Source organism: Pantherophis guttatus, chromosome 4 (genome assembly GCF_059756535.1).
Source record: "Pantherophis guttatus breed Tessera chromosome 4, ASM5975653v1, whole genome shotgun sequence".
Classification (NCBI taxonomy): domain Eukaryota; kingdom Metazoa; phylum Chordata; class Lepidosauria; order Squamata; family Colubridae; genus Pantherophis; species Pantherophis guttatus.
The window spans coordinates 101,304,691-101,316,790 of NC_142066.1; the positions used below are offsets into that span (position 1 = coordinate 101,304,691).

General features: G+C 39.4%; 1 protein-coding gene across 12 annotated transcripts in view; it reads right to left on the reverse strand.

The window, feature by feature from the left end:
• Positions 1 to 12,100, reverse strand: part of ATP2C1 (ATPase secretory pathway Ca2+ transporting 1) — a 139,463-nt gene that overhangs the window by 26,660 nt on the left and 100,703 nt on the right. For all 12 annotated transcript variants that reach the window (XM_060685880.2, XM_060685886.2, XM_087894210.1 and 9 more), the window contains 2 exons: positions 2,317 to 2,473; positions 1,598 to 1,768 (listed from right to left, as the gene is read on the reverse strand). In XM_060685880.2, the coding sequence (XP_060541863.1) occupies positions 1,598 to 1,768; positions 2,317 to 2,473 (328 nt within the window). The remainder of the gene's footprint in view (positions 1 to 1,597; positions 1,769 to 2,316; positions 2,474 to 12,100) is intronic.

The window sequence follows — 12,100 nt, forward strand, 5'->3', positions numbered from 1 at the left end:
CGGTTCTGTGGGCGTGGCTTGGTGGGGCAACACCTTGCTGTGAGTGACATCAAGTTGGCTATGCCCACTCAGTCACACAATCCCCACCACGCCCACAGTCACGCCCACAGAACCAGCAGAAAAAGCAGCTCCTGTGGCCTGTTCCTTTATGGTCCATCCCCCCCCCCCCGCATCGAAGTACCTTAAAGGGACACCACAGTCTGGCTGCCTTCTGAGCATTTCCGCTGCGACGACATCCCTCCAGCATAGCAAGCCGTTCTCCTGGCTGGGTCTGGTAATGGGGTGCGACCGTACACGCACCCCGGCAGGCAATGCGGCCGGCGAGAAGAACAGGGCGGCGATAAGACTTCAGGCCTCTTTTTCGGCCTGTAGTTTTCAGTGCAAGAAGCCTGCAGCCACTGCCTCTTTTTCAGCACGAGAAGCCTCTTTGCCAGCTGGAACTGAGCAGGCAGCTGGAGGCATCTCGCGCCAAAAAAGAGGTGGCGGCTGTAGGCTTCTTGCACCGAAAACTACAGGCTGAAAAAGAGGCCTGAAGAAGTCCCGTCGCCACTATGTTCTTCGTGCCGGCCACACACATACACCAATTGACTGCCAGTGTCGTTCACAGCCAGACCTGGCCAGGAGAACAGCCTGTTGTGCAGGAGGGACGGTGTCACAGCAGAACTGCTAGGAAGGCAGCTGAAAACTACCGGTTGAGCCTTGACGGGGACCTAACCAAGGTGCGGACGAAGGTGAGCGAGGCAGAGGGTGAGCGGGCGGCATGCTTACCTTTGTTGAGCAGAGTGGGTGAGGTGCGGAGGTGAGTCGATTAGATGGGCTGTGTAGTGAAGGCAACATATATCGGGCGGAGTATTCTGTCTAAGACTGTAATAATAAATTGTACTTGTTCTTAAAGAGCAGGGTGTGGCAGGGCGAGTGGGCAGGGCAAGCAGCCACTGGGCGGGTGGGGGTGGGGCCAACCAGAGGTGGTATTTGTCAGCTCAGCGAACCAGTTAAAATTTCTGCTACCAGTTCACCGAACTGCTTCTAACTGGCTGAATACCACCTCTGATACACATGTATGTGTATATGTGTTTGTGTTTGAGTGTGAGTGAATGAGTGAATGAGTGAATAGGTGAGTAGGTGAAATGGGGAATAAGCAATAATAATAGAAAAAAATATGTACGTTTTAATAAATGTAACACAGAAGTATATGGAATGCAATATTCTATTTTAAAAAAGGCTCACACAGTTTTTTTATTCTACTTTTTATAAACACAGAATTAAAACTTTTTAAAAATAAAATTGGCCATTATCCAAACAACTATTTATTATAATGAAAGATGTCCAGCATTGTTGGGTTTTTACTATGAATAACTAAACTTCATATTGTATTCATGTTCATGGAGTATTTCTATAGCTATCCACAAAGTGATTTGTCATGTACTGATGGAGTTGCTTGGAAAAACATGCATAGCTATGATAGTGTTTCCTTAGGCTCATGGATTTAGTTTTACAGTTCCTGTCCCCCGTTTCAAAATCAACTCAAAATCAACATATACTGGCAAAATAATTATTAACAAAAATTCACAGAAGGACACAAAATGTCTGTTCATACCAATGGCAACTGCAGTCTCCTGTGAATCCCCAGTGATCATTTTTATTGCTACTCCTGAAGTAATAAGCGCAGCAACAGCTTCTTTTACACCAGTCCTAGGAGGATCAATAATTCCAACCAGACCGAGGAAGGATAGCTGTCCAAGCTCAGGACCAGAAGCTAAAGCCAGAACTTTCAAAATAAAAGAAATAGTATTACTAGCTGTGCCACTGTTTTAAGGCAACAGAAAATATACCATCATTTTCCTTCAATTATGAGAAGAATGTTAATAGAATAACATGCAGACAGTATCTCAAGAGACTTCAAGAAAATTCCAAAAAATAGTTTTTTTATAACCAATCAGTTAATGTTAATGTAACAAGAAATAAAACTAATGTGTTTTCCTAACCCATGAGGGAAAATATTATAAAAATGCATATTCTGTTACCAATTATTTGGTAATTTTCTTTAATCTAGATAATTCTATACAGTGTTTAAACAGACTTCCAAGTATTCAATTCTCAATTTTAAATATAAATACATAAGACAATGCTATAAACTAGTTCCCTGATTAAATGGAAGCTTTAATTTAGCCTACTTCAACTCATTCTTTTTTTATATTCTGGAGAGAAATATTAAAGTTACATTGCCACTTGGTACAGGCTTGCTCAGAGTTCACTGTGTTCAGCAAGGAATTTGTTTTCAAATCACAATCCACAACAAATGAATTAAAACATTACCTCTAAGTCCTGCAGAGCCCATAGATGCTTTCTCTTGCTGATAATGATCTCTTTCTTGTTGGTTAAGTAGTAAACTGTGCCCTTTATTGTTGTAAGTTGTACAGTATCGAATCACTTCCTCATAAGCACCTTTCATAAAGCAAATCTCTGGTTTGTCCTAAAAAAATATTTATTCATGCATTTATTTCTTCAGTTGTATAGCATCCCAATTATATTCTTTGAGAAAAACATAATTAAAACACAATCATAAAAACAATAACAGAAGTGCAGCAACTATAACAGTTGAACAAACCATTCTAAGGTTGATAATCTAGTCTTCTAAAAGAATAATCTTAATTTACTTCATAAAGATTAAATCAATAAGGAGTCATCCTGATCTCTATTAAAAGTTCTTCGAGGGCTGTCACAGAGAAAGATTATTTCTCGAATACAAACCTTTTTAAAGGCCAAAAATACATAGGAAGTTCCTAATCCAATTTACCTACATCAATTATATTTTAGAGCAGATAATATTTCAGATACCTAGGACTCAGGTCATAAAAGGCTATATAGATAATAATGAGAAGTTTCACTAATTACTTCAAAACCTACTGTAGTGCTTCTAATATAGATGTTATCCTCTAAAAGGCTTTTAGCTATCAGCAAGTAGACAACTGCATTTTGTATCGAGTGAAGTCTTCAATAACAGCCTTAAGGAGAGTGAATTATAGTAATTCTAACATGGGATGGTTGAATGCATGAGTAACTATAATTAGCACATTCTGTTCCAAAAAAGATTGTAGTTGGTGCCATTACTGTCAAGAAAAGATTCCCCTGGTGATCTATTTTACAGATAAAGAAATTAGGAATAATATTGTGCAAAATTCCTTTAATTCTACTTTGCAATTGTATGGAAGAAAGATTTGGATCTACAAAGAGCTCCCGCCCAAGATGTTAACGGAAAGGAAGAAATTTGGTTTTCTGGTGACTGAGTTAAAAAAAAGAGATATTCCATTTAGGTGGGATGCCCCAGTTGGTATAATATTGAGATATCAAGGAGAAAGATACCAACTAAATACTGTTGAAAGAGCGGAAGAATTTTATCAAAAAATTTTGAAAATGAACTTAACATCTTTAGGCATAATACAGGATAAGCAGAAGGAGTTGGAAATAAAGGGAAAACATCGAATTACAGAGGTTGTGGTAGACAAATTGCCTTTGGATTCTTTAGATACCCCAGCTGGATTATCTACAAATATGAGATAAGTGGCATCGGACTCCAACGTGATGATTCATCAAGTCAAAGACAAGTATGGAAACCAATTAGCTGATATACATTTGGCAAAGAAGAAATATGAGATACAAAAACAAAATCAACAAGACCAACTTATAAAGCAGAATGAAAACCGATCAGTTGATATACAACTTGTAGAAAGGAAACCAGGATGGAAATTAAATCCACAAAAAGAAAAGAAAAAAAGAAATAGGTCTCACAAAAATAGAAATTTCTAAATCAAGCAACAGTGAAGCCAGTGATTTAAAAAAAAAATGAATGAATATGCGAAAAGATAGTGGAGGCGAAGTATTGGTTAATATTATCCTGAGGACAGTGACAGACCTCTGCAATGCCGTAATTTTGGGATGTGAAAAGAGCCTTAAATTGTTGGATTTGAATTATCTACTTTGGATTTCTTTCTTGTATCGATAAATATATTATAACTATCCTGAGCTACAAGGCAAGAGAGTTACGCTGGGGCATGCAGAAGATCTGGTTGTTACCCATTAGGATGATGGGAATTAATAATCCTGATGAAAGCCACAGTTACAACTATATGGAATATAATCATAACGTCACTCGGGTGGTTGTTTTTACTTTTATATATATATGAGGATATTTACTACTGATGGGGGCAGATGATGATTGAAGATTTTGAACAAACTGTTGCATCAGGAAGCTATGTTACCCTATTATGGATGATGGACTCAACAATCCAGTGGAAAGACATCAAAGAAGATATTATATGGATTATAAATTTAAAGTCATTGTCTTTTTTTTTATATAACGATATATATATATATATATATATATATATATATATATATATATATATATGTGTGTGTGTGTGTGTGTGTATGTGTATGTGTATGTGTATGTGTATGTGTATGTGTATGTGTATGTGTATGTATATGTATATGTATATGTATATGTATATGTATATGTATATGTATATGTAGGTCTTTGGTTATTCGGGTCTTCTCCCACGTAAAATTGGAAGTGTCTTGGCGACGTTTCGATGAAGTCTCATTCGTCATCTTCAGGCTGGTGTTCTCGGCTTCGTGCTTCCAGGAGCAATGTGAGATCGCAGCTGTCTCTTCCTTTTAACTGCTAGTGGGGGTGTGAGCTGATTGGGTGGGAACTTGGCTGTGTTCTGATTGGGTGGAGGTGTGTTCTGATTGGGTGGAGGTGTGTTCTGATTGGTTAGGGGCTTGGCTATGCTCTGATTGGATGGGGGCTTGGTTGTGCTCAGCTTAGTCTGAGTTGCAGGGGGATTTGAGCTGGTGAGCTGCGTTGTTGTTGTTTGGCTTCGTGTTTGTGGCCGTGCGAGCTCTTCATGGTGGGTGTCAGTCTGCTTCATGTATGGATTGGAGGGGTTTAAAGTGGCTAATGATGCAGCTGCGGTCTGGCTTCTGGTCCTTGGTCGTGGCTCATTATCAGTGTGGGTTTGAGTCTGCTTTCTGCGTGGATGTGTGGTGGTGACATCCGGTGTGGCACTCATGAGTGTGGGTCTGGTGTCATTCGTCGTGTTAGGGACTCGTTTGTCAATAAGGGCGGGTTTCCAGATGGCTGGTAGGTGGGAGGTATCGTCTCGTTTGTTCATGCTGTGTGGGCGTTTTTCTATCTCGATGGCTTCTCTGATTATTCTATTGTTAAAGTGTTCAGTTTTGGCGATAGTTCTGGTCTTTTTAAAGTCAATATCATGTCCTGTGGCTTTAAGGTGTTGGACCAGGGAAGAAGTTGGTTCCTCTTTTCTGACTGAGTTCTTGTGTTCTTCTATGCATGCACTTATTCGTCTGTTGGTTTGTCCGATGTATGTGGTGGGGCAGGCGGTGCATGGGATTTCATATACTCCTTGATTTTCTAACTCAATTTTGTCTTTGGGGTTCCTTAGGATGGTGGATATTTTTCGGTTTGTGCAGAATGCTGTCTTGATGTTATGTTTGTGGAGGATTTTGCTTATTCTGTCTGTGGTGCCTTTTATGTATGGGAGGAGGGCTTTGCCGTTTTCTTGTTCTTTGTCTTGACAAACCAACAGAGCTAAACCAAAGCTGAAACCAATGTCCTTTCCAAAGGATTCAACTTTGCAGTCACTCCCAAAAGCATCCCCACTGAAACCATTATATGCGGAGTTGAAACCAGCCTGACCAAAATCAACCCCGACGACGCAAACAGAATCAGACTCGAAATCACCAACATCCTCTGCACCAGCAAGCCACCCAAAAGTAACTTACCCAAAGAGGAACAGACAGCACTACTTAACCTGAAAGAAGACACCAACATAATAATCCTACCAGCAGACAAGGGCAATGCCACGGTGGTTATGAACACATCTGACTACCAAACCAAATTAACCAACCTACTCCAAGACTCCATATACAAACCCCTAAACACAGACCCCACCACCTACCTGGAAAAAACCACCAGATCCAAAATAAAAGCCTCCCCCATCAGCGAAGAGATTCAGCAAAGAATCATTCCCAGAGAGAAATCATCCAGATGCCCTAAGCTTTATGGTCTCCCCAAGATACACAAAGAAGGAACCCCACTTAGACCCATAGTCAGCTCCATAGGCTCACCTCTACAAAACCTAGCCAAATTTCTCGCCAAACAACTACAGCCCTATGCAGAATCCATCACCTCATACGTAAAAAACTCATTCCAGTTCATAGACATCATAAAGCAACAAAACTTACAGCCCAGTGACCTACTCGTGAGCTTCGATGTCATATCCCTCTTCACCCAAGTACCAATCAAAGAAGCCTTGACAGTTATCCAAAACAAATATAACCCCCCAAAGCACATCTTAGATCTGACCAACCACTGCCTATCCAACACATACTTCATCTATAATGGACAGAAATACAAACAAACAGAAGGAGCACCCATGGGATCACCCCTCTCACCTGTCATTGCCAACCTCTATATGGAATACTTCGAAACCCAAGCTCTAGAAAAATCTGATCACAAACCTAAACTCTGGCTCAGATATGTGGACGACACCTTCATAATCTGGCCACATGGGAAAGAAAAACTGGACAACTTCCTCACACACCTCAACAGCCTACACCCCAAAATACAGTTCACCATGGAAACAGAAGCGAACAACCAACTTCCCTTCCTGGATGTCTTAGTCTACAGAAAATCCAATGGCTCCCTAGGACACACTATCTACCAGAAGAAAACACACACAAACCGCTATCTGCACGCACTCTCACACCACCACCCTGCCCAGATCAACTCTGTAGCCAAGACACTCATTTCCAGAACAAAACGCTTAGCTGACAAACAACACCTAAAAACCGAACTACACACTCTCACTAACGTACTAACATCCAATGGATTCCAAAGAAATAAGATCACCAACCTAATCCAAAAAGAAACCCCCACTAAAATCCAAGACAGAGAACAAGAAAATGGCAAAGCCCTCCTCCCATACATAAAAGGCACCACAGACAGAATAAGCAAAATCCTCCACAAACATAACATCAAGACAGCATTCTGCACAAACCGAAAAATATCCACCATCCTAAGGAACCCCAAAGACAAAATTGAGTTAGAAAATCAAGGAGTATATGAAATCCCATGCACCGCCTGCCCCACCACATACATCGGACAAACCAACAGACGAATAAGTGCACGCATAGAAGAACACAAGAACTCAGTCAGAAAAGAGGAACCAACTTCTTCCCTGGTCCAACACCTTAAAGCCACAGGACATGATATTGACTTTAAAAAGACCAGAACTATCGCCAAAACTGAACACTTTAACAATAGAATAATCAGAGAAGCCATCGAGATAGAAAAACACCCACACAGCATGAACAAACGAGACGATACCTCCCACCTACCAGCCATCTGGAAACCCGCCCTTATTGACAAACGAGTCCCTAACACGACGAATGACACCAGACCCACACTCACGAGTGCCACACCGGATGTCACCACCACACATCCACGCAGAAAGCAGACTCAAACCCACACTGATAATGAGCCACGACCAAGGACCAGAAGCCAGACCGCAGCTGCATCATTAGCCACTTTAAACCCCTCCAATCCATACATGAAGCAGACTGACACCCACCATGAAGAGCTCGCACGGCCACAAACACGAAGCCAAACAACAACAACGCAGCTCACCAGCTCAAATCCCCCTGCAACTCAGACTAAGCTGAGCACAACCAAGCCCCCATCCAAACAGAACACACCCCCAGTCAATCAGAGCACAACCAACCCGCTTCAAGGTGTTGGTTATCACCTTTAAAGCGTGCGCTTCAAGGTGTTGGTTATCACCTTTAAAGGTTATCACCTTTAAAGCGCTCCATGGCATAGGGCCTAGCTATCTTCGAGACCGCCTGCTGCTACCAACGACCTCCCATCGACCCGTGCGCTCCCACAGAGAGGGCCTCCTCGGGGTGCCATCAGCCAGACAATGTAGGCTGGTGACCCCCAGGGGGAGAGCCTTCTCTGTGGGGGCACCTACCCTCTGGAATCAGCTCCCCCCAGAGATAAGGAGAATCCAAGACCTCAGTGCCTTCCGTCGCGCCCTTAAAACCCATTTATTTAAACAAGCCGGGCTGGCTTAAGATGAAATTTTTAACTGTTTTTAAATGTTTTAAATGTTTTAATTGGTAAATGAGTTTTAATTGGGCCAAATTTATATATCTTTTAATTGTTTTTAATATTTGTTCTGCATGTTTTTTAATCTGGCTGTACACCGCCCTGAGTCCTCAGGGAGAAGGGCGGTATAGAAATCCAATATAAAATAAAATAAATAAATAAAAAAAAACCCCATCCAATCAGAGCACAGCCAAGCCCCTAACCAATCAGAACACACCTCCACCCAATCAGAACACAGCCAAGTTCCCACCCAATCAGCTCACACCCCCACTAGCAGTTAAAAGGAAGAGACAGCTGCGATCTCACATTGCTCCTGGAAGCACGAAGCCGAGAACACCAGCCTGAAGATGACGAATGAGACTTCGTCGAAACGTCGCCAAGACACTTCCAATTTTACGTGGGAGAAGACCCGAATAACCAAAGACCTGAAAAGGGATGTTTAAGTGATATATCTAGGGGAGTGGAGGAATGGATAGAGTTGAATAAATGTTAAATTAGGATTTATGGGGAAGGCTGCTTTGAAATGTTATATTAATATACACAAAAGATTAAATGTTAAAGTAGGATTTATTATATAGTTTCAAAGTGGAAGGTTGTTTTGAAATGTTGTAATAATATACAGATATAAGTTTGGGGGAGGAGAAAAAGGGCAGATTATTGCTAAATTGGGAGTTATAATAATATTATGCTAAATTAGAAGTTATCATACAATGTTATAGCAGAATGTTTTTTTTTTTGAAATGTATGGTAAAAGGGGGAATTAACAATATTAATAATATTATTAGCAAGTAAAGGATCAGTATTTAGAGGAGGGAGTAAGGGGATGGTAAAATATTATATAATCTGTTATGAATTAGGTTTTTGTTGTGAAGAAGTCACAGGGGGGATGGGTGGTGAGGGGGGGTTAGGGAGGAGGGGGGAGAAAAATGGGGGGGAAATTTGTATTTGAAAACTTTTTCAATAAAAAAAAAAAAAGATTCCCCTAGCTATAGCCACCACCTGCTACTGAAGTAAAAATACTCCCCATAATAAATTTTCTCCTTTAGGGATATTATGATTCTATCCAGAACCAATACCAGAATTACCATGGTGCTTCTAACAAACAACCACTGTGTATCTTCTCAGCCTCAAAACTTTGGATTAGCACTTCCCCATATCTTTATCTTGATTTCAAATGAACTGTATAGCTAATAATCATCAACATACTAACGACACTCAGTTCCAAACTAACAATGACCTCTTGCAGCAGAATAATATAGATATTAAATAAGATTAAAGACTGGGGCACCTTGCAAAGGAGTGACCAGGCACTTAGTTTTTTACCCCTTATCACTACCAAAGGAAATTGCCTGCTAAGGAAGGAGTAGAACCACTGAAATACAGGTATGCCTTCAAAATTTAATTCCTGAAAGATATCCATGAAAATAATATGAAGTTGCTGAAGGCTGTATTCTTTTTATCAAGATCTTTTTGTCATCTGTAAGACCAACTAAAGCAGACTTATCACAAGACATTCATACTGACTAAAAACAGTCAATATAATCTGCTTTATTTAGGTTCCTCTAATTGAGTTGGATCTTCCAAGAAAAAGTAAGTTGGAAAATGGGAAGTGTATCATCACCTTTTTCAAGGCAACAGGTGCAACTTGTTCCTTTAATAAAATATTAATTACCCCTCACATTCAGAGACTCTCCTTGGCAGCTAGTCAGCCAGGAAAATCAGGAATCTATTTAATAGGACATCTGGTTGGCATTGCAGCAAGAATGGCTGGAAAAGGCGGAGACCTGATGAGCTCTGTGAAAACCAGCCAGTATCTGCATGCTGGGAGACCCTATGGGGTCAAAGCCACCCTGGAGAGGTGATGAAGAAAGGAGAGCCGCTTTATCAATCATGAAGAAGCCGCAATTTCCTTGTTAGGTCTGAAGAAAGCTCTCTCGAACTGCAGCAGGGATGATGATCATTTTTGGCAAGTCACAAGCTGTGACAACTGGGACAATAAGATTTGTGCTGGAGCGGTTTGTGGACAGAGCATTGAAACTGGGTGAGACAATTTCCAACTTTTATGCTAAAGATTTAACCCAAGTAAAAGAATTTAAAAAAATAATCTCCAAACATTAAGAATCTATTGGAGGAAGAAGATTACTGCAGTGTGGGAACCAAAATGAAAGTGATAATTGTTTAAGATATACAAAGTATACACAAAGAAAAGAAGTAAATAACAACTGGAAGGCCATTTGACCTTGATACTATTTTAGTAGGCGATTTGGACATTTTAAACCAGTACAAAATGATTCAACAGGAGACAATAAAGTTCTAAGAAGAAATGTTAGTGATGGTTAAAAGTGTTTACGAAAATGTGACAAAGAATCATACAAAGATGATGGGATTGTTCAAAAATAAAGATGCGAGTGTAGAAGACCCTCAACAAATGGTGGGAAAAGATGAACATAACATTCAGAAGTCAGATGAGAAATTAGAAGGACTGGCGAAGGAGACAAATCAAAATAAGTTACAAGAAGACAAAAACACTGAAGAGACAATAATAATAAATATTACGAATCAAATAGATAATTCCTTAACAGTTTACAATAGAACAGAGAGAAAAAAAGGAAGATTTTCCAAAAGTAACGAAAGGGTTATGGATGGGTATCCAAATGATGCAGCAGAAGGAAAGAAGGCAGAGGGAACATTCAGTATGTGCAAAAATGTTAGAAAGAAATATAGGATCCCAAGAGAGAAATATAAAAGAGTTACTAAAAAGTCAATAAATGATGAAATTCTAAAAAGGCTAAGAGATGACAGATAGCGATATAATATCTAGTGACTGTAGTAAAAACTAATAGAAAAAAGTAGTAAGTACAAATTGGGAAAATAGTAGTACACATATGGATATATAATAGAATTTATTATAACCACAAATATACTAAGGTTAGGAGGTGGAAGACTATGATTAGGTATATTTAAATGTATTATTATGAGTACAGCGTGTGAAAATATTTTGGAATTTATAGCTTTCAAGGACTATAAATTTAGGAGACTTAGAGATATAATTCCAGGACTGATTAAACTTCATTAATAATTGGTTTTATTGGTGTTTATAGAAAACTGTGATATTGGAATTATGGTGGAACATTGAGTAAAATTTAAAATATTAGTGATTCAACAGGGGTCAATAAATACATTATACGAAGAAATGTTCTTGATGTTTAAATATATTTATGGTGAAAGTGATAAAGAATCATAAAGAGAGAATAGTACTGTTTAAAGTCAAAGATGTGAATATAGAAGAACCCCAACAAATGGGGGGGGAGAAAGAAGTACAAATTGGGAAAATAGTATTTATACATTGATGCATAAAATAATATATTATAATTATAATGAGCATATTAAGGTTAGAAGTTGGAAGACAAAGACTATGTATATGTAATGTATTATTATTGTTAGCACTGTATAAAAGAGATATTTATCCAGTCAATATGCTATCCACAAAGTATGCTGGTTGTTAAAGGAAAATACAAAAAAAATATACAAAGAAAAGGAATCTATTTCATAGTTATTACTGTCATGCTACAGTGGGTCCTGCCTCTTCCCTATATTCCATTGTCTTAAAGAAATCTCAGACAACCTCACAGGATAACATCACAGTCATATCATGGATTCTGTTTGTGTCATATCCAGTGCCAAGTATATGTGATTAAATATCTAACAAGCAAAACAAAGCAGCCAATAACCATCTCTTTACTCCTTCCCTCCCCAACAGGAAGCCAATCACATTAAACAAGGCTGCTGAATGACATTCTGCTGAGAAAGAAATTATCAACGCTTCATTAATTTTACAACATTATACATCTGAACCTGGACTTGGTCAGGTATATTTTTCATATGAGTCAATGACATCTGGTCTTTTCT